The sequence below is a fragment of the Hylobates moloch genome, unplaced genomic scaffold (assembly GCF_009828535.3).
Source record: "Hylobates moloch isolate HMO894 unplaced genomic scaffold, HMol_V3 SCAFFOLD_9, whole genome shotgun sequence".
Lineage (NCBI taxonomy): Eukaryota > Metazoa > Chordata > Mammalia > Primates > Hylobatidae > Hylobates > Hylobates moloch.
Window position 1 is genome coordinate 89,888,965 of NW_026652284.1, and position 26,211 is coordinate 89,915,175.

General features: G+C 37.0%; 1 protein-coding gene and 1 long non-coding RNA gene across 6 annotated transcripts in view; one reads left to right on the top strand and one right to left on the bottom strand.

Annotated features, from left to right (window-relative positions):
• LOC131384286 (uncharacterized) overlaps positions 1-1,524 on the bottom strand; it is a 41,844-nt gene extending 40,320 nt beyond the window's left edge. For all 5 annotated transcript variants that reach the window (XR_009214975.1, XR_009214977.1, XR_009214976.1 and 2 more), the window contains exon 1: positions 1,423-1,524. This is a non-coding gene — a long non-coding RNA (uncharacterized LOC131384286). The remainder of the gene's footprint in view (positions 1-1,422) is intronic.
• PKHD1L1 (PKHD1 like 1) overlaps positions 1-25,770 on the top strand; it is a 161,310-nt gene extending 135,540 nt beyond the window's left edge. The window contains exons 68-78 of the mRNA XM_032760273.2: positions 1,964-2,129; positions 5,300-5,532; positions 5,732-5,899; positions 8,432-8,589; positions 10,687-10,822; positions 13,649-13,990; positions 17,666-17,817; positions 18,223-18,369; positions 18,708-18,861; positions 22,352-22,618; positions 25,684-25,770. Coding sequence (XP_032616164.1) covers positions 1,964-2,129; positions 5,300-5,532; positions 5,732-5,899; positions 8,432-8,589; positions 10,687-10,822; positions 13,649-13,990; positions 17,666-17,817; positions 18,223-18,369; positions 18,708-18,861; positions 22,352-22,618; positions 25,684-25,694 — 1,934 coding nt within the window. The 3' untranslated portion in view covers positions 25,695-25,770. The remainder of the gene's footprint in view (positions 1-1,963; positions 2,130-5,299; positions 5,533-5,731; positions 5,900-8,431; positions 8,590-10,686; positions 10,823-13,648; positions 13,991-17,665; positions 17,818-18,222; positions 18,370-18,707; positions 18,862-22,351; positions 22,619-25,683) is intronic.
• Positions 25,771-26,211: the final 441 nt, after the last annotated feature.

Genomic DNA, 26,211 nt, shown 5'->3' on the forward strand with positions numbered 1-26,211 from the left:
GCAGAGCAGGAAGTTACTTTCTAATAAGAAGGAATATACCATTTATACACATCCAGAGCATTCAGCACATTCTGAGACTTCAAGGTCCAAGTGGCTCTTTCCACATATCTCCATCTAACTTAGCATCCCACTTTGTTTCTTCCAGGGCCTTTGATGTAGGGGATTTGGTAGGGCTCAGAACCCAACCATCTCTTAAGTTGTAAGGTTCCTCTGATCTTACACTTAGATCCTGAGATTTGCTTTGAATGTGTGAATGACCACCATAGTTTCCTTTTCTTTCTTCAAAGCATTAATAAAGTAGAAGCAGAAATGGAATTCTTATGCAAGTGGCTTATTGAAGGTATGCTCTCAGGAGAAAGGGAGTGACAGAAGTATTAGAATAGGGCAGAGGAAGGAGCTAAGCAAGGTTATGACCTCAACTGAAGTCCAGCTTCTTCTACCTGAAACTTCAGAGAGCTGTGGAGTACAAATTGTGCCAAATATTTTTCCCACATTGAGGCAAAAGGTTCTTCCATATCTCTTGTCAGTCAGGCATAGCTACTTGTGGTAATGGACGGAAGTACATAATCTCTCAGGTGAGGGAACTCTCAAGTGGCTAAAGGGAATTCTTTAGAAAAGACAGCAGCTGGCCAGGTGCAGTGGCTCACGCCTGTAATTCCAGCACTTTGGGAGGCCAAGGTCAGGAGTTTGAGGCCAGCCTGCTCAACATGGTGAAACCCCATTTCTACTGAAAAAATACAAAAATTAGCCAGTCATGGTGGCAGGCACCTGTAATCCCAGCTACTCAGGAGGCTGAGGCAGAATTGCTTGAACCCAGGAGGCAGAGGTTGCAAGGAGCCATGATCACACCACTGGACTCCAGCCTGGGCTACAGAGACTCCATCTCAAAAAACAAAAATAAAGACAAAAACAAACAAAACAAAACAAAAAAAAACAGAAGACTGCAGCTATGAGTGGTTTGCAGCCAATACTTATAGGAGGAACTAGGGGTTGGGTGCACTGGCCCAGTAAAGGAGATCTGGGCAGGGCACAAACAGCATCTGCTACTGTGATATTTTATTAATACTCATCTACAGGTTCATATTCCTGTATATAGACTCTTCTTAGGAGAAAATATAATTAAGAAGGGGCATAGATAAAACATAACTGATTTAAGAATTTTAGAGGTCACCTTTTGCTTTTCTGTTTAGAGTTATTGGATTTTAAGTACAATGGAGATTAAGTTTTTTGATCCAAACAATTTTCTCTTTTAGCCACATAACATATACAAAGAAGCCAAGGGAAAAATAGTGGTTCATTTATCTTAGCTGGATAACAAACAACCCCCCAAATTTAGAGACTTTAAACAACCATTTATCTCATGATTCTGTGGATTGTCAATTTGGGCTTTGTTCAGCTAGATGGTTTTTCTGCTGGTCTTACCTGGTCTTGTCCATTAGGTGCTGTCAGTTTACAGGATGGCTATGGGCTGGTTAGTCTAGGATAGCCTTACTTCCATGTCTGGTGGTTGGTGCTTGCTGAGAGTTGGTGCTTGCTGAGAGTTGGTGCTTGCTGACAGTTGGTGCTGGCCATTAGCTGGGGTGATAGGAGTGATAGAGCCCCATGTATCCCAGGCTTACTCATATGTTGGAAGTCACAGAATTCCCTGGAACACTAAGAAAGAGCAAGCTCCAATATGCAAGCACTCTCCAGATCTCTGTTTATGCCATGATTGCTATTGTCCCATTGGCCAAACCAAGTTACACGGCCAAGCCCGGAGAAAATATGGGAGATCATTACCCAGTGATATGGATATTGGGACGCAACAGGCTACAACAAATAGTGGTAGACTTATTTACCATATCAGGCAAGAGCTCCATGTTTAAGGTAGTGACAAAAGATGTGTTTGGCAGAATGTGCATTAATTCTGATTTTATCACTTTCTTTAGAGAAAATAATCACTTATCTATTATTTATGTTTTAGGTTCAACATTTGTTGGATTTAAGAATGTTTGTTCAGGGGAAACTAATGTTATATTCATTACTAACCCTTTAAATGAGGATTTACAGCATCCAATCCATGTGAAGAATATAAAACTGGTTGATACTACTGAACAATCAAAAATATTTATACATAGGCCTGATATAAGGTAAAATAATAAAAATTGTGGTTTTTCTATCTTTATAGTTTTTCATTCTCACTTCCTCCTGCTCAAGATCTGAGAAAGTTGGCATATTAAAATAACTGCCAGTTTTTATGATACTTTAATGAGCATTATGAAAATTAAGACCATTTAATAATGTAAATCTGAACGTTCTCAGATGAGTTTTTAAAACTGGGCTTTAATATGTATGTTTTCTCCCATTGCTTTTTGTGTGTGTGAATCATGAATAACATCATCATTGTTAAATGTGAAAGCTATAGATGGGTCTGAAGTGTGTTATACATTAATATCTTTCCATTTAAGAGCAGGCATAAAGCGCCTGTAGTTCTAGCTACTCAGGAGGTTAAAGCAAGAGGATTGCTTGAGCCCAGGAGTTTGAGGACATCCTGGAAAATACCTCTGCCACTCAGGCTGGAGTGCAATGGTGCTATCATGGCTCACTGCAGCCTCAAACTCTTGAGTTCAAGCAATACTTCCACCTCAGCCTCCCAAGCAGCTGAGACTACAAGCACAAGCCACTATGTCTGGCTTAATTAATTTTTTTTTTTTTTTTTTTTTTTTTTTGTAGAGACAGGGTCTTTCTATGTTTCCTGGGCTGGTCTTGAACTCCTGGCCTCAAGGGTTCTTTCTGCCTTGGCCTCCCAAAGCACTGGGATTACAGGCGAGAGCCACACACACAATTTTTTTGTTCGTTTCTCCAATAACAGTCATTAATGGATAAGAGATATCTCTTATTATTTCTTCCCTTTTTCTTATCCTTTCTGGTTACCTATTGCTTCCAAAATATCCTATCACAGGCACCCCAAATGTGCTCGGAAATTAAATGTCAGCCATTATAATCACTGTGATTATAAATACACATAAACTTATAACAATGATTATCTGATCACAAAGGTCAGTTGGTGTCAGGACATTTCCAGAAGCAATCATTTAGATTCTAAGTCATAGAATAATATATCTAATAATTCCTAAATTTATTAGAAGCACAGACCAGGAATTTAGATATAAGACAATACTGAAGGCAGAAAAACTTTTATTACTGATCTTTGACCATTTTCAGCTTAGGGGAAGAGAAAAGGAATTATGTTCTGTATTTAAATAGGCATCTCAGCCGGTCATTGTGGCTAGTGCCTGTAATCTCAGAATTTTGGGAGGCTGAGGCAGGAGGATTGCTTGAGCCCAGGAGTTTGAGGCCAGCCTGGGCAACATAGGGAGATACCATCTCTACAAAAAATTAAAAAATAAAAATTAGCAGGGTGTGGTGGTGTGCACCTGTGGTCCTAGCTACTCAGGAGGCTGAGGCAAGAGGATTGCTTGAGCCCAGGAGGTTGAGGCTGCAGTCAGCTGTGATCACACCACTGCACTCCTGCTTGGGCAACACAGTGAGACCATGTCTCAGAAAAAAAGTAGGCACCTCTTCAGATAAATGTAATATTTCATAAATTGTTTGACTTCATCTGATTTTGCTTTGCTGACAGCCCAACACTTACTTATTTAATTATTGTTGAATTCAGTGTTTGGGGGCTCAATAGAGCCCCTCCTCAGTAGGCAGTTATTAGCTCTTATTTAGTTGTCACTGAATCTTTCAGATTCAACATATAATTTTAGTTTCTAAGTCCTGAAGAAAATACCACGTTTTCAAATATGATTTTTCTGAGTTCTGTGCTTGCAGGCGATGCCGTCAGTGCTCTCCCAGATCTTTACGAGGCAGTGTACCCAGCCCCAAAATGTTCTCAGTGTTGGCCAATAACAACCCATGGCTTTTCAGAACTTTGCTGGTAGCCAAATAGAACTAGCCGTAGGAGTCCAAAGTGCTCCCTCCCACCACCCTGCAGTCCCTGTAAAATGACTGACTGATTCAGGAGCACAAGACTGGCTGCTTTGTCTCAAGGTGGGAACAACTCTGCTGTGCGGTTCATATGCCAGAGGTTTTCATGGGATCAGATTAAAGCTAGTGGATAAACCACTTCTCTTCTCCCCTTTTTGAGAGGATTCTTTTGCTAATTTACTTGAACAAAAATCCACATATCAGGCTTTATTTCTTGGGAACCTAGACTAAGAGCCCAAAGCCACAACACAAAAGACTGCCACTGGGCATTCTACTCACAGACTTGCTTACAAAAGCGCATTGCACATACTTGAATACAACGAACACATGAACTACAAAAATCTTTATTAAAATCCTTCTCTAAAACTTGTATATTGTGTAAGGAATAACTTCTATTAAGAGCTTCATTTCTTTCTCATAGCAAAAAGGGAGAGCTATTCTACATACTATTTAATAGATCTGAGCTGTCCACTATTATTTTGTTACTATAACTCTGCCCATGGCATATATCATGGTATTCTATGAGTATATTGTATGCATACCATTTGAATGTATAGTACCTTACACATTAAGTAGCTGTTTTATTATTATAATCAGGTAACAATCAATCAACACTCCAGGTAACTCAAGATGAGGCCAAAATACCATCGACATTTGAACTGCATGATGAGTTTATCTTACCTCTTACTTTTATCTATAGAATGGTTACTAAAATATGTAGCATAATAAACACAATCCAAGTATATCCATATATCCATAAGCAAAGGTCTATAAGAATATATACTAATCTGCAATTGGTGATGAGCCTAAAAGCTTAGTATAGGAAGGTGATAGGGATTGAGCTTTTAATAAATCTTTAGATTATTTTATAGTAAGCAATACTTTCATAATTTTTAAAGACAAGAAGGAAAGGAAATAATAATAAAGATTTCCCTGCCAACACAGGGATTTTACATGTCCTGTACAACAGTAATCATTCACCTACTCTCTGGAGCAATGTTAGTATGTTGTGAACAATTCACAAATAAGAAATCTATCATTCAACAATATATACAATAGAAAAGTGGAATTCTGATTTTATATCCCACAGGTATGACTTGTCGTTTTGAAATGTTAATGAATTCATAATCATAGACCAAATCAACACAATGGAAAAGCAGACCTCATTATAATGCAAATTACATAGGCTATTTGGTCCCACTTTGAAATCTCTCTGAAATAAGATTCAACAGATCAATTTTTTTGGATACCCTCTAAGTAAATATTCAAGTATATTCATATTGCTCTCTAGAAACAATGAACTGAATAATTCAACTTTTCTCCATAGTAAGGTCAATCCATCTGACTGTGTAGACATGGTTTGTGATGCCAAGAGGAAATCTTTTCTTAGAGACATAGATGGCTCCTTTCTGGGGAATGCTGGTTCTGTGATACCTCAAGCAGAATATGAATGGGATGGAAACAGCCAAGTAGGAATTGGAGACTACAGAATTCCTAAGGCGATGCTCACATTCTTGAATGGAAGTAGAATTCCTGTCACTGAGAAAGCACCTCATAAAGGTTTGTTGGATCTTACTTATTCTGTCGTTAGGCCTTAAACTCATGAAACAAAATATTTCATTTTTAATTACTTATCTACTCAACCAATAACTTATATTTTCTACTTCTTAAACTAGTATAACAAGAAAAAGATGTTATGAGGATTTTTTTGCAAAGAGATTCTGTATTATTGCTAAAATGTATATACATATATTTCTAGGAATTATTAGAGATTCAACGTGTAAGTACCTTCCAGAGTGGCAGAGCTATCAGTGCTTCGGGATGGAATATGCAATGATGGTTATTGAAAGTCTGGATCCTGACACAGAAACTCGAAGACTTTCCCCAGTGGCTATAATGGGCAATGGTTATGTTGATCTCATTAATGGTAGGTATTCAATATGCATAAACTACAGTTACTCAAAACATTTGCTTGTTATTAAATGCATGAAGCCATCTCATAAATTATTTACCCCACACAACTAGCAAACATCAGGCCTTGTTTGCCTTCCATTTGGAATAATAAGCAATGTGCAGGGGAGAGACTTGATCTTGCAGTACCTCATCCAGGAAAGCAAGGACAGTTATTTAAAATTGGGCATTAAAATAAAAAGAAGGAGGGGAAGAGGGATGGGGAGGAGAGCAAGAAGTAGGGGAAAAGTTATTTCTGGAGTGAGCTTCATACTTTATTGATAAGGTGGTATAAATATTTTAAAGAAAAAAAAATGGTCCAAGTATCTCCAAAAAATACAATTCGCCTAATATATATTAAAAACTAATAATGTGTTATTTGGAATACCTGACAAGCAGTATTCTCAGCCTGCTCATGTTTTATGCTCATGAATCTTTGGAAGACTTATCTTGCTATCAACATGTTTTTTCATCTGTAATTCCTTTGACTGTCAAGACCAGCTGGTCAAGCTCTAGCATCAGGTTTCTTCCATTCTGGTCTTAGGAGGCTGTAGCAGAGAAGGAAGGTAATGGCCTCCATGAGGATGCAGATCAGCTAGGAGACCAAGGCTTTTTGAATAAGATGAACTTCTAAAAGGTACTGAAAACACAGGACAGGAATTCATTGTATATCCTTGAAATGACACCAGGGGCTCAAAACTTAGTCCCTAAACAGGCTTAGATTAGGATCTTTTATGTGCTGAAAGTGTACATAGCTTGGATTAGATAGATTTATGTGCCCTTGTAGTGTCATAACATGTACTAAAATATTCTAGAAATCGATAAAATATAAATGCTTTAAAAACTTGTTTACAAGAACAGAATGAACTAAATCAGGAGTATTCCAAAGTTTCATGATTTTAGGGCTCTCCTCACTTCTCCCACCCCAATGTGTGCTATGTCTGGTTTCTGTGACCTGCAGTTAACCCAATTTTAGATGCTGCTTTTCGGATTGTATGAAGTAGAGATCATGAGAACAACTTCAGAACTGTCAATGAATAATGGAGTAATAGAAGAGATTTTTCCAAATAGCTCTGTTTTATATGGTGAAAAAGATTTCATTGTCTTATTTTTACATTTCCCTTTTCTGGCAAGCAATACACGTTTTCCATTTATGATAATGACAAGACATATTTCTTCAATATGTCTTTAAATTTTAAAAAGTGACTATCAATTTAAAGAAGTCTTATGTAAATGATAGCAGCACAGAAAAATCATGAAGTTATTAGAAGAATCACTGAAGCTTGGGATGTGCTATACTAGATGGGAAAAAATTCCCCAAGATAAAAGTTACAGAAAATCACTGAAGTTTCCTTTTGAATATTAATATTAAATTTTATTTTAAAAATATGACTTTTGTCTCTAAATTTTTATGTTATACATAGATATTTCTTTATGTTTGTTTTCAAAACCCACAAAGAAATTATATTTAAAAGTAGGATTTATATTTTGTATGCTAAGGAAAAGGTTAGGCTCTACATGAATTTTATACGTTTATATTGATTTAAAATTTGAAGTGTAGTTATAAATATTGATAATATTTCCAAGTAAGCTAGGAAATTCAGAAAACCTAATGAATAAATACATCAATACAATTCATTCCATATTTCACTCAATGTTTTTTATATGTATAATCTCAGCCACTTTAAGTGAAATAGAGAAGTTTGTTATAAAAGTCATTTTAAACCTGCTCAGAAAATGTTTGGATTCAGGTAGAAAAGCATTCACTATCTCTTGGCTTTCTAGAGGGTTTAATAGAGTGTTATTTCTTAGGTGGCTTCAGTTCATTAATGATGTCAACACTCTAATAGTCATAACTGTCAACAAAAATTTCTTAAAATTAAAATGGAGGAAGATTAATTAGTTGATTAGACGAATGTGTTTGTTGAATTTACAAATTAACTATTTTTAAAAAACAAGTGCATGAGTGAAAGAACAAATTAATGAATCAATGGTTCAGGCATTCAAATGTCAATGTTTTCCAGGTACAGAGCCTATTGTTAACAAATTAACTCTGTTATAGTACATTTTCTAACAAAGAGCCTGAGAAAGTTCAATTCCCACTCAAGCTTATATTTGGTAGGGAGGAGAAAGCATCAAGCATTTTCTTCCTCACCATGTGGCCTAGGCTTGAATATTATCATTAAAGTAGAGATATATGGAAATCTACTATTTCTCTCAGTGACCTTCAAATACAAATTCTTATTAATACATTAATGTGCCCTTCTTGCCCTGGGCAGTGTATAAGTAGGGTGATAGGAAGAAGTTTCTTCCCTGCCTTCCTTTTTAAGCCAAGGTTTGAGAAATAGCTTAGCTGGCTGGGTAACGGTGGATGGGTAATAGGTATAAATGCTGAACTTGCATTTGAACTTGACCACTGCAATTTATTTTTAATACAATTACTCTTCAGATTTTATACTAATAAAATGCATGATATAGGAGTATGCACTTTCATTTTGCATGGATTTAGGCCCACAGGATCATGGCTGGTGTGCTGGATATACATGCCAGAGAAGGCTGTCCCTGTTTCACAGCATTGTGGCTCTGAACAAATCTTATGAAGTTTACTTCACTGCCACCAGTCCTCAGAATCTTCGACTGATGTTGCTTAATGTTGATCATAACAAGGTAGGGCAAGATGTCTTAGAGTAATTGCTGTTGATTATTTGCATGTTATTTCTATCTGCTAAGGCTTATACCTCCTCCCCCGTTCTAACATTGTCAGCCTTACAGCTCATTTCCAAGGATACATCAGGGTACCACTGAAATTATTGTTAGCCTAGACAGTTTTCATCAACCTGAAGGTACAAGTACCAAGCATCACCATCATCCCCTTGCCATATGCACTTGATTCTGGTGCTCCATACATGAGGCAAACCTAAATTTTTACATAAAAATAATGTATATCCAAAACTTATCACTTGGAATTATATACTTATTCTTCAATGCTGCTATTACTTATATATATCAGAAATACACCTTTGGAATTTACTTCAGAGACTGCAGCATGTTATTTTTAATATCTTCAATAACGTCAAGTCTTTGCTAGAAACTGAACTCAGCCAGGATCATTAAATTTATATTTAATGAGTATGAAAAGGGTATGAGTTTAACTAGTAGTGTCATCATTCAGATTTTCTTTTCTAAGAATATGAAACTTTAAAGTCCCAGGGTGTTTAATGTGAAGAAAGAATGCTGATAAGGTGAAGCAGAAAAAGGAGTAAGGAAAGGAGGCACCTGCCCCTTCCCAGCAGTTCCATCCCTTCGCTCCAGACAAAACCTTGGAACCACTCTGGACTCCTCTCTTTTGCTCACATTCCTCATCTAATCCATCTGCAAGTTGTTTTGAGTCTCTTTCAAAATACCAGAATCTGCCCACTTCTCACCATCTCTACTGCTACTATCCAGTTTGAGCCTTTCCTGGATCATGGTAATTGCCTCCCAATTCCTCTTTCTACTTCAACCTTTGCCCTTCTATAGTCTGTTCTCAACTTAGTAGCCAGATACCGTGAAAATATGTCAGATCACGTCTCTCCCATGCCCCAAACCCTTTAACAATTTCCCTATTGGTCTCTGTCCAAGAGTCAGAATCCTCACCATGGCCTGTGAGGCCCTGTGGGAATCTCTCCCATCCCTGAGCTCTCTGGCTTCTTCTACTCCTCCAGCCCCACTGAGCTCCTTGCTGTTCCTATGGACACCAAACATGCTACCCCCCCGGGCCTATGTTTCTGATGTTGCCTCAGTCTAAAACATTCTTCCCTAAGTGGCTAAAGTTCCCGTCTCCTCAGATTCCACTTTCTCAATAGGACTCCAAGATCACGCTTCCTTGCTTGGCTCTCCCAAGTTACATGCACCCTGATTTACTTTTTTCTTTTCTCCACAGGATTCATCACCATCTAACATGTTTCCTACTTTACCTTTTATTATTTGTATTTTTTGTCTTTCATCACTCTCGAATATAAGCTCAGAGAAGCCAGTGGCTCTGCCAGCACTTTGAATACCACATGGCTGAAATAGGAACTCAAAATTTTCTTTTGTAAAAAATTAGAAGAGAATATTTTAACTCTAAAAATGAGAATGGTTACTACAAAGTAATGTGACTGTTAATATTCCAAGCCTCTGAAGACAATATCCAAAGAAGATTCCAGAACTATGTATAGCTTATTAAACTCCATATTAATCCTTCCCTGCTCTTGGAAAAGCCAGTCTCTTTATGATCATAGCTGAGAGCATGAAATGTAAGCAATATAAACATGAAAAATGAATAAAATTGAATCAGAGAGGATAGTTATTTTGACATTTATTAGTCTTCCTACCAAATTTTTCTCAGAGATAGCATTTTTTTCCAACATTAAGTACCTAATTTTGTGTGGCTGCATTATATAGAGTATAGCTGAGTCCCTCTTTCCCTGCTCCTGATATTGAAAGCCTGTATTGTTCTTTGTTGTCTTTTAAATGAACCTTTTTTTAAACTTAGAGATACTCCTCTAATAATTTCTCTTGTACTTTTCTACTAAGAATAGTCAATTAAGGGTTAAGTTGTACTATCTGTATGAATGGTTGAATGTAAGCCCATTTTAAAATTTTAGTTCATCCCTTATCCCAAATCCATAAAACTTAGTTTTAATAGTTTGCAGAAAGTATACAATATTGAAGGACGGTTTAAGTGCTAAATTATAAATATTCCGTTTTGTTGCTTTCTTAAAACTTTTTTCTCTTTAATAGGCTGTTCTAGTAGGAATTTTCTTTTCCACACTTCAACGTTTGGATGTCTATGTGAACAACTTATTGGTCTGTCCAAAAACTACAATATGGAATGCCCAGCAGAAATACTGTGAACTTAATAACCATCTGTACAAAGGTATTTTCTCAGAAAAATACAGTACACATGGAATATGTGCTTATTTATAATATTTTAAGTGTCTGATTATTAGTATTTTTAATTCCTTACCTACTGATTATGCAGAAGAAAACAAGTTTTTAGCCGTAGTCCACCAAATACTAAGATGTGTTGATTTGTAACATGAGTGTCTTGAAAGATTACTCCTAATGGAACTTATTTATCTGTGCACATGCAGATATGAGTTTTTGTTTATCAGGGACATTCTTTTGCTTCCTAAGAATGTTTTCATTCTGCATACATTGAGTTCAGTTCTTCCTATGTCTAGAAGAGATTTTGCTTAAAAGTTTCACCTTATCTTGGCTTTACTTCTATTTCATAGAGGTTAGAGCCTAAATTAATTGGCAGTCATAAGAATTATTGCCAAGAAAGCTAATATAACATCAACTGAAGGTTGTGAAGTAAATATGATAAAATAAACTTTTGTTAAATGAAACATATGGAAGAGGCTAAACTTATTCATTGACCGATATTTGTAAAACAAGGATTTATCTCTTATTATGTAAGTCTTTTTGTTAAACAGGGTTCTAATGAGGCCAGTAGCATACATTCCATTCCACATGGGCTACTCATCGTCATTTTCTGATGTGATCCATATTCTTAGCTAACCATTATATAGATGTGTGTGGTAGATCGTAATATGAGCTAGACTTGAAAATATGAATGGGTAATCTGTTTGCTTTACCATTTATAGAAGAAGTCGTATTCCTACTAATCACATGAATTGCTAATGTTTCCAGAGACATTACTATATTTCAGGCACAGCTCTACATGCTTTATATGTAAGTCATTGTTACTACATCATAGTAACTCTATGAGGTAGGCACAGATGCGTAAATTGAGACACAGGAAGTAATTTGCCAAGATAGTGGTCTTAGTTCAGTCTGCCATAACAAAATACCACAGATTGAGTGGCTCAAACAACAGAAATTTATTTTCTCTGGATCTCTGAAAGTCTGAGATCAGGGTGCCATGATGGTCATGTTCTGCTGAGGGTTCTTTTCTCGGCTTGCAGATGGCCACTTTCTTGCTGTGTCCTGACATGGCTGAGAGAGTGCAAGCAAGCTACCTGGTGTCTCCTTTTAGAAGGGCACTAATTCCATCATGAGGTCTCCCCCTTCACAATCTCATCTAAACCCTATTTCCTCCCAAAGGTTCTCATCTCCAAATATCATCGCCTTGAAGATTAGGGCTTCAACATGTAAAATTTGGGGACACAACTCAGTCCATAGCAGTCTCAAGCTGGTATGGTGCACAGCAAGAACTCAAAAACAGTCTAGCTGTAAAACCCATGCACTTAACCATTATGTTATATTTCCTTCTTTTAAATTAAGAGAGTCAGCGTTACTACTTTTTATATATAAATAGTTGTGTCATGAATAAAATGGCATTTATAGCTTAATTTTAATAAATTGTTCACTCTTTTCAAATAACACATATGGTACCAAGCACAATATCATTCAGAGTCAGGAAAATAGGAACTATCTTCATAGGCAGAGAGTTCGACTAACATATATTGAGCCCAGACAAATGCTGAATTATATAATTAATAGTGGAATAAGGCATTTAGCTTCTCACCACTTTTCATTGTGAGGCTTATTAGGAAAAAGAAATTAAAATTTTAGAAGGAGGAGGGCATTTCACAGTAATGAAAAAAGCAGAGACATAGATATTAATAAAACATTTCCAAAACCCCAAAATATGTATAGATCCATAACACAGAGATATTATTTTGTTCTCCACAGACAGAATGTAATGTAAACAATTGATAATGTAGGTGCTGAAGAGCCAGAAAACAACTCCACCACTGCCCTCTTACAGATAAATGTGTGTTTTATGGTAGTGGTGTTTTTCTGAAACAGTGTTGCTTTTAAGTGAACGTTTTGCTTTGGCACTTGGCATGCAAAATAATATCCCTGTGTTATGAACCTATACATATTTTTGGAGTTACTCAAATGTTTTATGATCTTTGTCTCTGCTCCTTTCATTACTGTGAAATTCCTTCTTCTTCCTAAAATTTTAATTTCTTTTTCCTAGTAAGCCTCACAATGAAATGTGGTAAGAAGCTACATATCTCATTCCACCACTATTACACAATTCAGTTTCTGGGCTCAATATGTGTTAGTGGGTTTATTAGCTCTTAGAAATTGTTGATACTCTGCCATAAAATCATACATATATTCATTCATTATAATGATCTCAATCACTTTTGTAAAATTCAGTTCCCTAGCAGAATTTGTTTTGCATTAACCAAACATTTTTCAGGCTGAAATGTAAGCCTGTTTAGTTGGTATAAGATTCTTCTGAGATGTTTTAATATATACTTCATTTTTATTACACAGTTTTGTCCTTAGTTAAAATAGAAACACTGAATTGTAAATGCTCTTTTAAGAGTTGGCATATAGCACTGTATAAATTAGATAGCTAGTAAAGTTAAATTTATATTTTTAAATTACCAAATGCCTTCAGTCAAGACTTTAAAATTATGAGCATGTGAATAGTGTTTCAACTACAGTATAGGCTCCTGGGATCGTAACTCGATTTGTTTCTCACTTATACTGTGTCTATATAGCTAATTTTTTAAAAAACAAACAATGTGTAATGATTATTTGTGGTATTTTTTAAAGGAGTGGCTTTAATTTCGCAAGTCAGTTCTATAAGTGTTTTTGTTTTTAAAAAGGTATGCTTTCTTATGAAAGAATGATAAAGTTGAATTTGGGGGGATTTTCTAAATTCAAACAAACATTAAGTACTTAGCTGTGATGTTCTGTCTTTTTTCCTTCATAGACCAATTCCTTCCTAACCTGGATTCCACTGTCCTTGGTGAAAACTACTTTGATAGAACCTACCAGATGCTTTACCTTTTGGTTAAAGGAACTATACCTGTTGAAATTCACACTGCCACAGTGATATTTGTTTCTTTCCAATTACCTGCTGCAACAGAAGATGACTTTTACACCTCTCACAATCTGGTTAGAAATCTTGCCTTGTTCCTAAAGATACCAAGTGACAAAATCCGTATCAGCAAAATAAGAGGGAAGAGTCTGAGGAGGAAGAGATCCATGGGATTCATAATTGAAATAGAGATTGGAGACCCTCCTATTCAGTTCTTAAGCAATGGCACCACAGGTATGAATAACAGGTGTTTGAGATGGAAGAATGCAATTACCAAATCCATATCCATAAACAATCTGATCAGGGCCTGGCGAGTCAGGCCTCAGGAAGTCCCATCAACCCCACATCCTGAACCCTCTAAGTGCCTAGAGACCCTTTTTCCTTCTTTGCTCCTGTACTACCAAACTCTTCTAGAATTGGAAGGAATTTGAATCTCTGTTTTGTTATTGTGATGATTAATAAATTCAACAAAAGAATTTGATTAATATAAAAAGATCTGGGAAGACCTACTTAAGCAAGTGACCTTATAGATGAGAGATTAAGGATGAAGATAGTCAATGAAAAGACAGAGGAAAAAGAGTGTGCAGGCTATGGAAACTGTTGGTGAGAGTTTGGTGCATTTGAAGAGAGGAAACAGGTCCAATTGGTCTGGAATGGAAGGAGCCAGGAAGGACAAGCTGCTGGAGTTGTAGCCAAAGAGTAGACAGGTGCTAGATGTGGAAAGCTTTGGAAGTCAAAGGAAGGACTGTGGATGTTTTCTTAAGAAAAAGAGTAAATATTATTGGATATTCTGAGCAGTAGAGTGGTGGGTTAGATTTCCACGGTACAGTCACAGATTCATCCCAACAAGGGCAGATGTGCAAGTACATAATCTGTCTTTATTTCTTGTGACTGAGCGAATCGTCCTCATGAGCCATCATCCCCTCTCTGTGTCCCTCACTTCCTATTTTTTTATCAGAGATGAAAAATAAGCTCAACTGTCCCATCAGAGAAATCTCTGCTGGCTGAAATCATTTCCTTAGGGTCACTCAGTTTGGGCACTTGAGTAAAGCTCAGCTCTTCAAATTTTCTCTATCCATCTGCTCCTTTCAAGTTGGGGTCTGAATACCAAGGGACTGTCCTGGCCTCCGTCCTCATGTTATCTTCTTATCTTCACAGCCTCTGGTGCAGAGTGGGTCATCTTCTCTGCTCTACATATGTATCTCTTGAGGTACTACTGAACTTTCCTGGTCTTCTGGCATGCAGTAACATCCCCCACTGCTAACCTGCAACCATGCCTTTGTCTTCAGTGGTCAAGCACAAGTACTCTGACCTAGGTGTACCCCTCCCCAAGAATAGGAGAGGCAGGTATCTGTCAGAGGAAGATCTACCATCCAGCTAATGAAGCTTACGCTTCAAGCCCCTTCACTGATACAAGTCCTGGGAGGGGCTTTCACTTTCAATACCTTAGGAGAGGTCCTCATAATGCGGTCAAATCATTGAATGTTATTATGAAAGCTACAAAGGTATGATTTTTCTGCATTCCTTTTCCTAAAGACATCCTCCAGACGTATATAAACTGCAGCCCCACTAGGTTGGGATCTACCCTATCTACCTGTCTTCAGTCACTTTGTCATTAAACTCCCAGGCTCTGTGTAAACCTGGGTACTGGGTGAAGTTCTCACTTTATGCCACTAGAGATCTTCACTCATTTTCCCAAGAGGTTTGCTTCTAGGCATTGACCCTATGCACCTACCACATTATCACTCTGGAATTCTACCAGCTAAGCAGGCGGAAGTTTCTTCCATTGGGGGATAAGCCTGTGGGAAGGCTTGCCTGCATGGAGGGAGGCGTTTATAAACTCTTGGTTAGAAGAGCGTAGGAAGCATAGGCTTGTGTTGCAACCAGATCTCCCACGATGTTCTCTGCCCAGAGTCATAGTTAACTTTCCTTCGTCAGTTCTGTACTCACTTGGACTTACAGGCTCAGGGTTTGGACTCAGCATGACTTTGCCTGTTACTTTAGGAGTTGTAGAGGGCCCACGGCACACATACAGATTACTCACCTACTCTTAGAAATCCCTGGTGAGCCCTTACGTGTCGTGAGGTCCAAAATTTACCACACTAGCCACTAGATATCCAAAGAAACTGGGATTTATTTCTTATATGTGACATACATTTCCCCACATACAATCCCTCCTACTTCCATCCCCTTAAAGCAGTTTTAGCTTGTTAGATTTATCCAGACAGGTATAAGACCACTGAAGAATGCAGAAGTCAGGGATGGTGGGAAGGACAGGCTAATGGCATGTTTTCCAGACACAGACTGGGATAGTGTTTCAAGTCTCAAGAAGAACCCTACAACTTGGTGAATACAGCAAAATGTTGAGAAGTGGCAAGAAAGATGTTCATGTAGTTGTATTCCTGGCTCCTTATAGCTTTTATATAGTATCAGGATATCCAGAAATTCCCAGATGTCCTAGAAAGGGGTTATCTATGTATTAAAGGCATTTATGAGCAGACAGAGTCCTGCAGCCAGGAATAAGAGGACTTCAAGTTGAGGTCTTTGGTTTCGAGATGGCAATCAGCAGAAATGAATGCCCTCACATGTCGAACGGTCAGCGAGAACCTGTTAACAGTGCAGACCGCATCAGACCTTTCAGTCCATGCCAAAAACCAGTGAAGACAAAGTAGTAATAGTAGCGCATGGACCTGAAGCAGTTCTGTACTGCTACAGCTAGATATACAAGCCCTCAGACTTGGGAGGCCTCCTTGGAGAAGGCTGTTTCTGGAGGAAGTATGAGGAGAAGGAGGAATCTGAAAGACTGAGCCTTTTTCCAAAAGAGTCCGAGTCATCCAAAAGAGTCCTTTTAAACTGACAAGGACTGAAATAGCTTAGGACTGTGGGGTTCATAGTGTCATGTCAGACCTGTTGGCCCAAGACGTTACCTCCTTCTCCCTGAGCACTCTAAGCCTTATGGCTTAACTTTAATAGAAGAAACTCAGTGATTTGATTCCTCAAGGCATGACTCTGGATATAGAAGGTACAGGATGCCTAGGAACAAGGGGTTAGCAAGGCCTGCAATACACCAAAACGTTATCCTGGTTAACAGTTGTTTCTTAAAAGATCAGTCTGACTCCAGAGGGCCAGTTTAAAAGTGGTTTTAGTAACCCTGCTGATGTGGCTTTAATTAGGATTTTAACAACGGGGACAGAGAGAGTTAGAAATTGGTAATGGATTAGATGTGGTGTAGTGGAGAGGTGAAGGAGCAGGGATTAAGTAAAATTACCAGGCTTCTGAAAAAAGAAATATGGTGCATTAAGGTACCACTTTTTAAGGTAAAGAGCACTGTGGGGGCAGAAGGTTTAAGAGGAAACCCCAGACCTGCCATGCTAGAAAAGGGGAACAGAAACTACATGTAGTGTTAAAAGGAACTGAAAATTGTCAAATGTCCAAAGCAAGTAACAATTGGTTAGTAATTTAATAACTTTAGCAACTAATATATTAATACGTACATATAATATGATCGATTCTAACAATCCTTCCATTCCAAAATTAACACTTTATTTTTTAAAATGACACATGATAATAGAAATGCATGATAATGCTTCATTGATACACAGATTGGTAGGAGAAAGTATTAAATTAAGAGACATATTCTCCCAATATGTTTTCATTTCATTTTTCTTGTATCTGTTTTATCTACGTTTGTTTTTCCTTTAATTCCAACTTAAAATATAGTCTCCTGAGTTCTTCCTTTTCCTCCCCTCATTAATATGACTGTTGTGTTTCACTCAGGTAAGACTAGAAAGCCTTAGAATTTTATAATGTGATGGAGCAATGCAAAGAAAGCTAAAGTAAAAAACTCTCATGTGTTCTCACAGTTCTATACTTTTATAATCCAAATGTCATAATACCGTTTCCCTATAGGTCAGATGCAATTATCTGAACTCCAGGAAATTGCTGGTTCTCTTGGACAAGCTGTAATTTTAGGAAAAATCAGTAGTATCCTTGGATTTAACATTTCGTCCATGTCTATTACTAATCCCCTCCCCAGCCCAAGTGACTCTGGGTGGATTAAGGTAAGAAAATGCAACTAGAAAAAAATGCATTTTTTGGGACTTAAAATATCATTACTTATTTCTTATTTTAACTCTGTTTCTATTTCAAAACAATAATTTAGCAGGCATGTCTTTCTTATTTATTGTTAACTTTTTATGGGCTCGCTAAAATAATAATAAAGTTGTTTGAACAAAGGAGCATATCTTCCAAAAGTTGTGTATTGTTTCCAAATTTGCTTTGCTTTGCATATTTATAACAATGCTTCATAAATTTAATGGAGGAAATATTGTAATTATATTAATTTTACATATTGAACATATTCTAAAATAAATAATGAATATATTATACTCAGCCTGGCTAAAATGAGTTTGCTGCTGAGTGTAGTTTATCATGTAGAAACCAGTTCATCCCTCATGCATTCACAGGTAACTGCCCAGCCAGTTGAAAGGTCTGCATTTCCTGTTCATCACGTGGCCTTTGTGTCCTCACTCTTAGTGATCACTCAGCCGGTGGCAGCACAGCCGGGACAGCCGTTTCCTCAGCAGCCTTCGGTAAAGGCAACAGATTCTGACGTAAGTCATAACTCAAAATTTTACTTAAGTGAAGGAATTAAGCTACAAATTCTGAAGGATAAGCCAGTTTCACTCATCCTGGTGTGCTGGCAGCCTGAGGATCACACAGCCCCTTTATAAGTTGGACTAATATCCAAGGATATCATCTTGTAATGTCTTAAAAATGTTTATGTTAAATGAACTTCTGCTGCTCAGGTTTATGAACTCTTCGTGTGGAATAAGCAGCTTCTGTAGATTTTCAATTTATAATGAGGCATTTTTGAAAATAAAGTTTTGCATATATTTTTAAAAGCATGGAAACAGGACAATTGTTATAATTATCTACTTTTTTTTTTTAGGGTAACTGTGTATCAGTTGGAATTACTGCACTAACTTTGAGGGCCATACTCAAGGACTCCAATAATAACCAAGTCAATGGCCTTAGTGGAAATACAACAATTCTGTTTAGCAGCTGTTGGGCCAACTACACAGACCTTACTCCCCTTAGAACAGGTGGGTGCACTATTTTGGATCCTCACATACATAGCCACAAATAGAGACAATTATAATGTGCTTTTAATGAACAAAGCATTCTGTAACACTCTGGTCAATAAATTATAGACATCAGAATGCTATATTTTGCCTTGTTTCAGATAATATTTAGTCTAGCTTAAGAGTAGATTTAATATGTGAAATAAATAGAAATTAAAATAAAAAATTAAGGAAATCAAATTATATCATGATTTATCCAATTGTATACTTTCCTAAATTTGCTCACTAAAGATGTATTACATTTATAGTAAGAAAAATTAACATATAGATTTTCAAATTCAATAAAAGAAAGGATAAGGTAGGCTCATATAACTTTAGTGTCTTAAGGAGGAGTTCAGAGTTGGGCTAGAAAGTTGGCTGTGGTCTTTCTGAAAGCCAAAGCAAAAGAGAAAATGAGCATTATCATAATTTACAGTACCCATCAAATAAACAGACCAGTTACTGTGGAGAATTATAATATTCTCTGAGAACAGAACAAATGTCTCTCGTGATTTTTCAGAAAGTGTGCACAATTAATCTGTATTAAGTGATATCTTCAACATCGGTGCAGTAAATATAGCCGTGACTGCCATAATTACATTTTTTATACTGTCTTCATATAGGTTGAGGACACAACTCTGATTGGTAAAAGCCATTCTACCAGGGTCCAGATGATATATCCCCAAACAGATCTCTCTTGGTGATAGAATGTAGAGTATCTAAAAGAATGAAATGGATAAACTGCTTACACTTGAGAAAGGCCTCCATTGTTCTGTTTGTCCCGACCCAGGGCCTACTTAAGATAGTTAGGGGCCTTAACTTCTGAAAAGGCTATGTAGTGGCACCCCTCCCACCAATTTTTTCCCTGAATTTTTGTTTCTCCATGCTTTGATAGTGCCCTACACCAGATATGTTCAGTCTGCCTACTGGGCAGCAATATCTCAGCCTAATGTTTGATAATAATTAAATGACAATTAGTTCAGTGGTGTGCTCCTAGACAAGTACCTTGTGTCCCACTGCTTTCTGGTTTAGAACAGAGCTAAATTCTTTTAACTACCAGCCCAAATGGAATTTTTTTTTTATGGGAAATGAGGCAGCTGGCAAGAACCCTACCTGTAAAGAAGTTTGCTCACCTCCTCATGAGGGTGGACCCAATAAGGATCCAGTGGAAAAGAACCAACCTTGTGACTAAGGTCTTCAAACTACAATGTTCCAAAAGTACCCAGGATCACTGGAGCACTAAAGCACTAAAATAGGTTTTGGCATTTTACTGTGGCAACAAAATAATAATTTAAGCATTTTTCTTTCATACATTAAGTTTTTTTCAGAATTCAAAGCTTCCCTTGGGAGGGTCTGTCTTACTTGCCATGGAGAAGTGCCAGTGCTCTTCACCTGTGTGTTTCCTTTTCTTTCTTTCTTTCTTTCTTTCTTTCTTTCTTTCTTTCTCTTCTTCTTCTTTTCATCCTTCTTCTTCTTCTTCTTCCTCTTCTTCCTTCCTCCCTCCCTCCCTCCGTCCTTCCTTCCATCCCTCCTTCCCTCCCCCTCTGTCCTCTCTCTTACCCTCTCCTTCTCCCCTCCCCTCTTCTTCTCTCTCTCTCCTCTTTTCTTCATCAGGTGTGGCATCTCAGTTCCCTGGTTATGTATAATAAGGAAAGCCAAGTATAGGAATCTGTTCATTATTTTTAAATCAATTAGCCAGTTTGTAGATTAACCACAGTAAAATTACAATAACAACAAAGCATAAGTGAGAAAATTAACAAAATATCTTTCACTGACTCTTTCTAGCAGTTAACCCCCCCAGTCACTGCACTGAAGGAAATCCCCTTGCGGATCAGACTGCAGCCTGACAGGACAGCACCCCTCTTCTACATATAGCTCCATAAAGAGCAAAGCAGCGTACTTGGGTAGAGGAGATACGGGTTGTGGTTTCTAACACAGAAAATGGTGATGTGAGAATTGGGTGGGAGAAAAAGGATCTGCATCTTTAACCAACCTAGATAAAGAGAGTATTACTAACAGACACTGGGACATACTTGTTTAGCATCCTGTGTAATGTTTAGTGTTTGTTTCAGTTTCTATTGCTATGAAACAAACCAGCCCCAAATCTAATAACACCATTTCATTTGCTCACAATTGTGTGTTCAGAAATTTGGGCCAGGATGGCTCATCACTGCTCCAGTGTCTGGGGCTTCAGCTGGGAATTTCTATTAGCTAGAGCTGGCTAAGATGGCTTGATTGAGGTCATATCTCTATGGACCTGATTCTGGATTTTGGCTGGGTTCTTCAGTTCTCCTCTATGTGGTCTTTCCATAAGGCTAGCTTGGGCTTCTTCACAGTACTTCAGGAGGAGAAAAACAAAATAAAAGGACTACCCTAAATTATTTGCTCATCAAAAAAATTAATAAAAATAATTCACCTGCCACAAAAATTCAGATTTTTTAATGCAAAAAGAAAAAAATTTTAATAGACCATTGTCAGGAATTGTCAGTGATAGAAAATTCTATAGTACAGTGTCATATATCCTGAAAGTTATATAATGAATTGCAGTTGTTCATGAAATCACAGATGTGATCAAGATCTAATTATATTCTCTTCCTAAAAAAAGAATGAAAACAGAAATGACTTTTTAAAAACAAATAACACAGAAAACAGATGAGTAAAAACTTACAGGGCTGTACAAGTATTAGAAATGCTATTCTGTGTGGTGACTATTATTAATGATAGCAATAGACCCAAAAGAAATTATAGCAAGGAAAAATATATTGGTTATCTCCTATTCAAAACTGTGGGAAGATTTAACCTGGAGATTAAATAATATTGGATGAGCTCTTTAACTTTTTTACATTCTAAACACAAGTAACAATGTTTCTAAAATGTCTACCTGGAATAAGGAAAAAGGGTCACAGCCTTGTAATACAAAAATATCATCTAACTTCAAACAAATGTGAAACATGGTAAAAGTTTTTTGAATCTTAATGGAGGGCATATGGTTGTTTGCTGTATTATTCTTTCAACTCTTTTCTTGTTTGAAATTTTTCAAAATAGAAAGTTCAGTATCCATCCCCACCTCCACCAACTGAGACTGATGCTTCTCTACTCCTAGGTCAAGTATGAAGTGATGAAACTGATATTCAACACCCTCACCTCTCTTCCCTATTGTCCCTCATTTCCAACAGTTTTTGTCCAGTCCTGGGCACTAGGAAGGGGCTCTAAGAAGCAGGTACTGCTGCTGCAGAAAGAAAATCTACCCAGCTTCCCTGTTGTTCAGTTAATGGGCAGATAGAACTCTTTTAACTCTGAGACCCTGTCTATACTTGTCTGTACTTAAACTAATTTATTTTACTCAACTTTCAAAAATATTTCATCAGGATCTATATAGTGTTTTTCAGTCAATGAAAATCAAATGGGAACTGTATGAAAACAAGTAAAACATAAAAGGAAATCAAACACTATGATGCTTTTTTTTTTCCAGGAAAAAATTATAAGATTGAATTTATACTGGATAATGTTGTTTGGGTAGAATCCAGAACTTTCAGCCTGCTGGCAGAGTCTGTCTCTAGCAGTGGCAGCAGCAGCAGTAGTAGCAGCAGCAGTGGCAGCAGCAGCAGCAGCAACAGCAAAGCATCAACTGTGGGTACATATGCCCAGATAATGGCTGTAGTAATTAGCTGTCTGATTGGAAGAATGTGGCTCTTGGAAATATTTATGGCTGCAGTTTCAACTTTGAATATAACTTTAAGTAAGTACAGTCCATTAATACATTATGTCTCTGCATGTTGAAGTACCAGTGTTTACTGGATAAAGGCTGTGTGCACAGCTCTTGTGCATGATATCACTGTGTACACAAAGAGAAAGTAACAGTCTCAATGGCAGAGACAAGACAACCTATGGAAAATGTTATTCACTACATGTTGGTCTATAACAATGTGGTGAAACAAGGCTGGGCACAGTGGCTCATACCTGTAATCCCAGCATTTTGGGCGGCTGAGGCAGGTGGATCACCTGAGGTCAGGAGTTGGAGACCAGCCTGGCCAACATGGCAAAACCCCATCTCTACTAAAAATATAAAAAAATTAGCCGGGCATGGTGGTGTGCAACTATAATCCTAGCTACTCAGGTGGCTGAGGCAGGAGAATCGCTTGAGCCTGGGAGGTGGAGGCTGCAGTGAACTGAGATCCCGCCACTGCACTCCAGCCTGCGTGACAGAGCAAGACTCTGTCAAAATAAATAAATAAATACGTAAATAAATAAATATAAATAAATAATGTGAAACAAAAGCGCAGGTCATGTCAGAACTCTTTTTGAGTTGCAAGATGCAGATTCTTAGCTTGAATTGATCTAGCTAGTAAAGTGATCACTTAGAAGTCTAGAAGTTGTCTGGTTTCTAAAACAGTTGGATCTAAGGACTCAGATGATATCTTCTAGAACCTCTGTCTCTTCTCTTGGCTCCACTCTCTTTGGTGTTAGCTTCACTCCCAGGCTGACTACTTACCACCCCCAATCCTCATTACAAAGGTACCCACCAACATCTTCTACCAGCCCATCAACCAATACAGAAAGAGCTAACCTCTTTCCCAACAGTTCCAGAGAAAAGCCCCAAAACTGTGTCATTGACCTGGCTTGGGTCACATGCCCAATCCTGAACCAATCACTGTGCCCACAGCATTCTAATTAGCATGGCCTGGTCACATGGGGTAAGGTACTGAGAATGGCGGAGGTGTAGTTTCACTAAGGATAATAAAGGTGCTAGTACGGGGAATGACAGGCAGAGAGAGACATTGAATATTAGAGAGATTAATAAAAGGGAGAGGTCCCTCTATGATTAGAGATGACTGCAAATGTCATTGCATTAGCAACACATGAAAGTTGGGACTGTATAAAATGTATAAGATTTGGAAAGGGAGGGAAAAGGCACTCAAGAACAGGGACATGATAGGAGCAAGGAAAAAATGGCAGTGGAATAAAACATCTTCAGTTATACATGTTTAGCACAGAATTCCTCATCATCTCCTTACAAACATACTTCTCCCAGCTACTCCTTCTCAGTTAGTGCCAGTGCCATTTTTGCCTATTCTCCATATTGCTGTCAGATTTAAGGTCATGTAATTCTAACAGGAATCTCAAATCCTCAACTATTCCTCACTACATGCAAAAAATATAATCAACATCAAAGACCTTGAAAACAGATTTGAAGACTCCCTCCTTTTACCAAATCATTTCCAGAAAGAATTCTCTCCACCCTACATGTTCCCTATATCTATAACTGGGCTGCCAGTCTCTACTCATCAAGGTTACCTCTCACAGCATCCTTCTAGGTCTTGCTCAAATACTACCTCATCCAGCAGGTTTCCCTTCTTCCTTCCCACTCTACATTTAATTCTGCTCTCCCTTGGTCTCCAATTGCACTTTGTGTTTATATCATTATTATAGTCCTTTCTGTAATGTACTTGTATTAAGCTTATATTCAAATCTATCTTAATCACCAAATTGTGAGCACTTATAAGACTGTATGCCTTACATATTATAAGTACGAAAAATGTGGTTTAATTGATTTTAAATCTTGAAAGTGATAGTTGAGTCTTTACCTCTGACTTAAGGGGAAATGTTGAGTAGGGGTATTGTGGGCAAATTGTAAAGAGCTTTGATTGGAACACAGTAATCAGTTTGCAATTCATTTAACGGGAGAGAGTTTCTGACAGGTTAGTGAAAAAAATCACATAAGAGATACTGTGTAATAAAGTTGAGGAAGAATTTGAGATGGGGTAACAATTTGGAAGAATACTAAAGCATATTGAGCAATAAAAGCCAAGACTAGATTTTAAATTTAAATATAAAGGATTAGGGGACATAGTAAGGCTGGGTCTGGAAGTGTCAAAACAAACTGGAGGCTGAGACAAACTACTGGGGTCTCAGGAATAGCCAGAAAACAAGAAGAAGGAAATCCTTTCTTCTATCCTAATGGAAGAAATTAATTGGAGTCCAGCGGTCAAGGGGGAAGCATAGTTGGCAGAGACCTTGTCCTGGCCTCTTATAGCTGAATATAGACAAGGGGGTTTATGTTATTTTTATGCCAGTTTTCTTGTCTCCAGAATAGTAATAAAAGTAAGACCAATTGTTTATTTTATAATAGGATGACAAGCATTTCTTTAATTCATTTTATTTTTTTCTCAGAAGCATTAAAATATAAGGTCTAATTGGCTAAATATTGCTCAGTAGATATTTGCACATTTTGCATTGCCTTATTAAGTGCAAAAACCTTTATTGACTCTCATCCTGCTTACTCCTGACAACTTTGGTACTTTAACAAATTAATATAATTCTATTCTCAAATAATTAGTAAATCATAGAGCTCCTGAGTTTTTTCCAGGAACTTTCCAAATAAGAAGATTAATCAATGGCTTCTCTTTTGCTACTAAATAAACTACCATTTTTCAATTAGAATATAAGAAATTTAAACACCATTAATGGATTAAAATTCTGGGTTCTTTTATAACTTTGCATTCTGAACTAATAATATATTACTTTTAAGAGGATCATGAAGTTTCACTAAATAAAAGACTTTATAATTTAAATGTGTATTTTTGAATGTGAAAAATAAAAAATAAAAAAATCTTGTATAAGCACCACAATCTATAAATTTCTAAAACAAAACCATTACTGTTTCTAACATTAAATGGGTAAACTTGGAAATACTGCTAACTATACCATAAAAATGAGAAAAGTTAAAATTAATGAAATATATTTTAAATTATACTATATGCTATTGCTACTTAAAAATTGTTTTGTATTGTTCTTATTTTTCAGGAAGCTACTAAAGTGCTGTTCTGAAGAATAGCCTGGAAACAAAAATATAAGAATTATTAGCTATTTTGTTGGGCAACAGGCAAAAGTCTATAGCATTTTCATGAAAATATACTAAAAATATTTTTATAATATATAAAATGCACTAATTAGCTTTAAACACTAAAATCAGATTTCTTCAAAATATAAATTTGTTTTGATTCTTTATATTTGTATGTTCTTATTTCATTTCAATAAACTTGCACAAATTTGTCATTTGGAAGTAGATATGACACCTCTAAGTTATTGTACCAACAAATCATAGAACCCTTTAAATAATGAAAAGAGCTTGTCTAGCTCGGACTTAAGCTCTTTACATCAGATTGGAAGCATTTTAAGTATTCTTTTTAATACTTGGGGGGGGTTCTTATTTTCTCTATCCATTTATAAGGTTTTGATTTCCAACAATCTAAGCCATTCTAGTTTCTAAGGATTTTGGAGAGATGAGATTGTCTTCACACAATCTGAGATGACAATCTCATCTCAGATTTT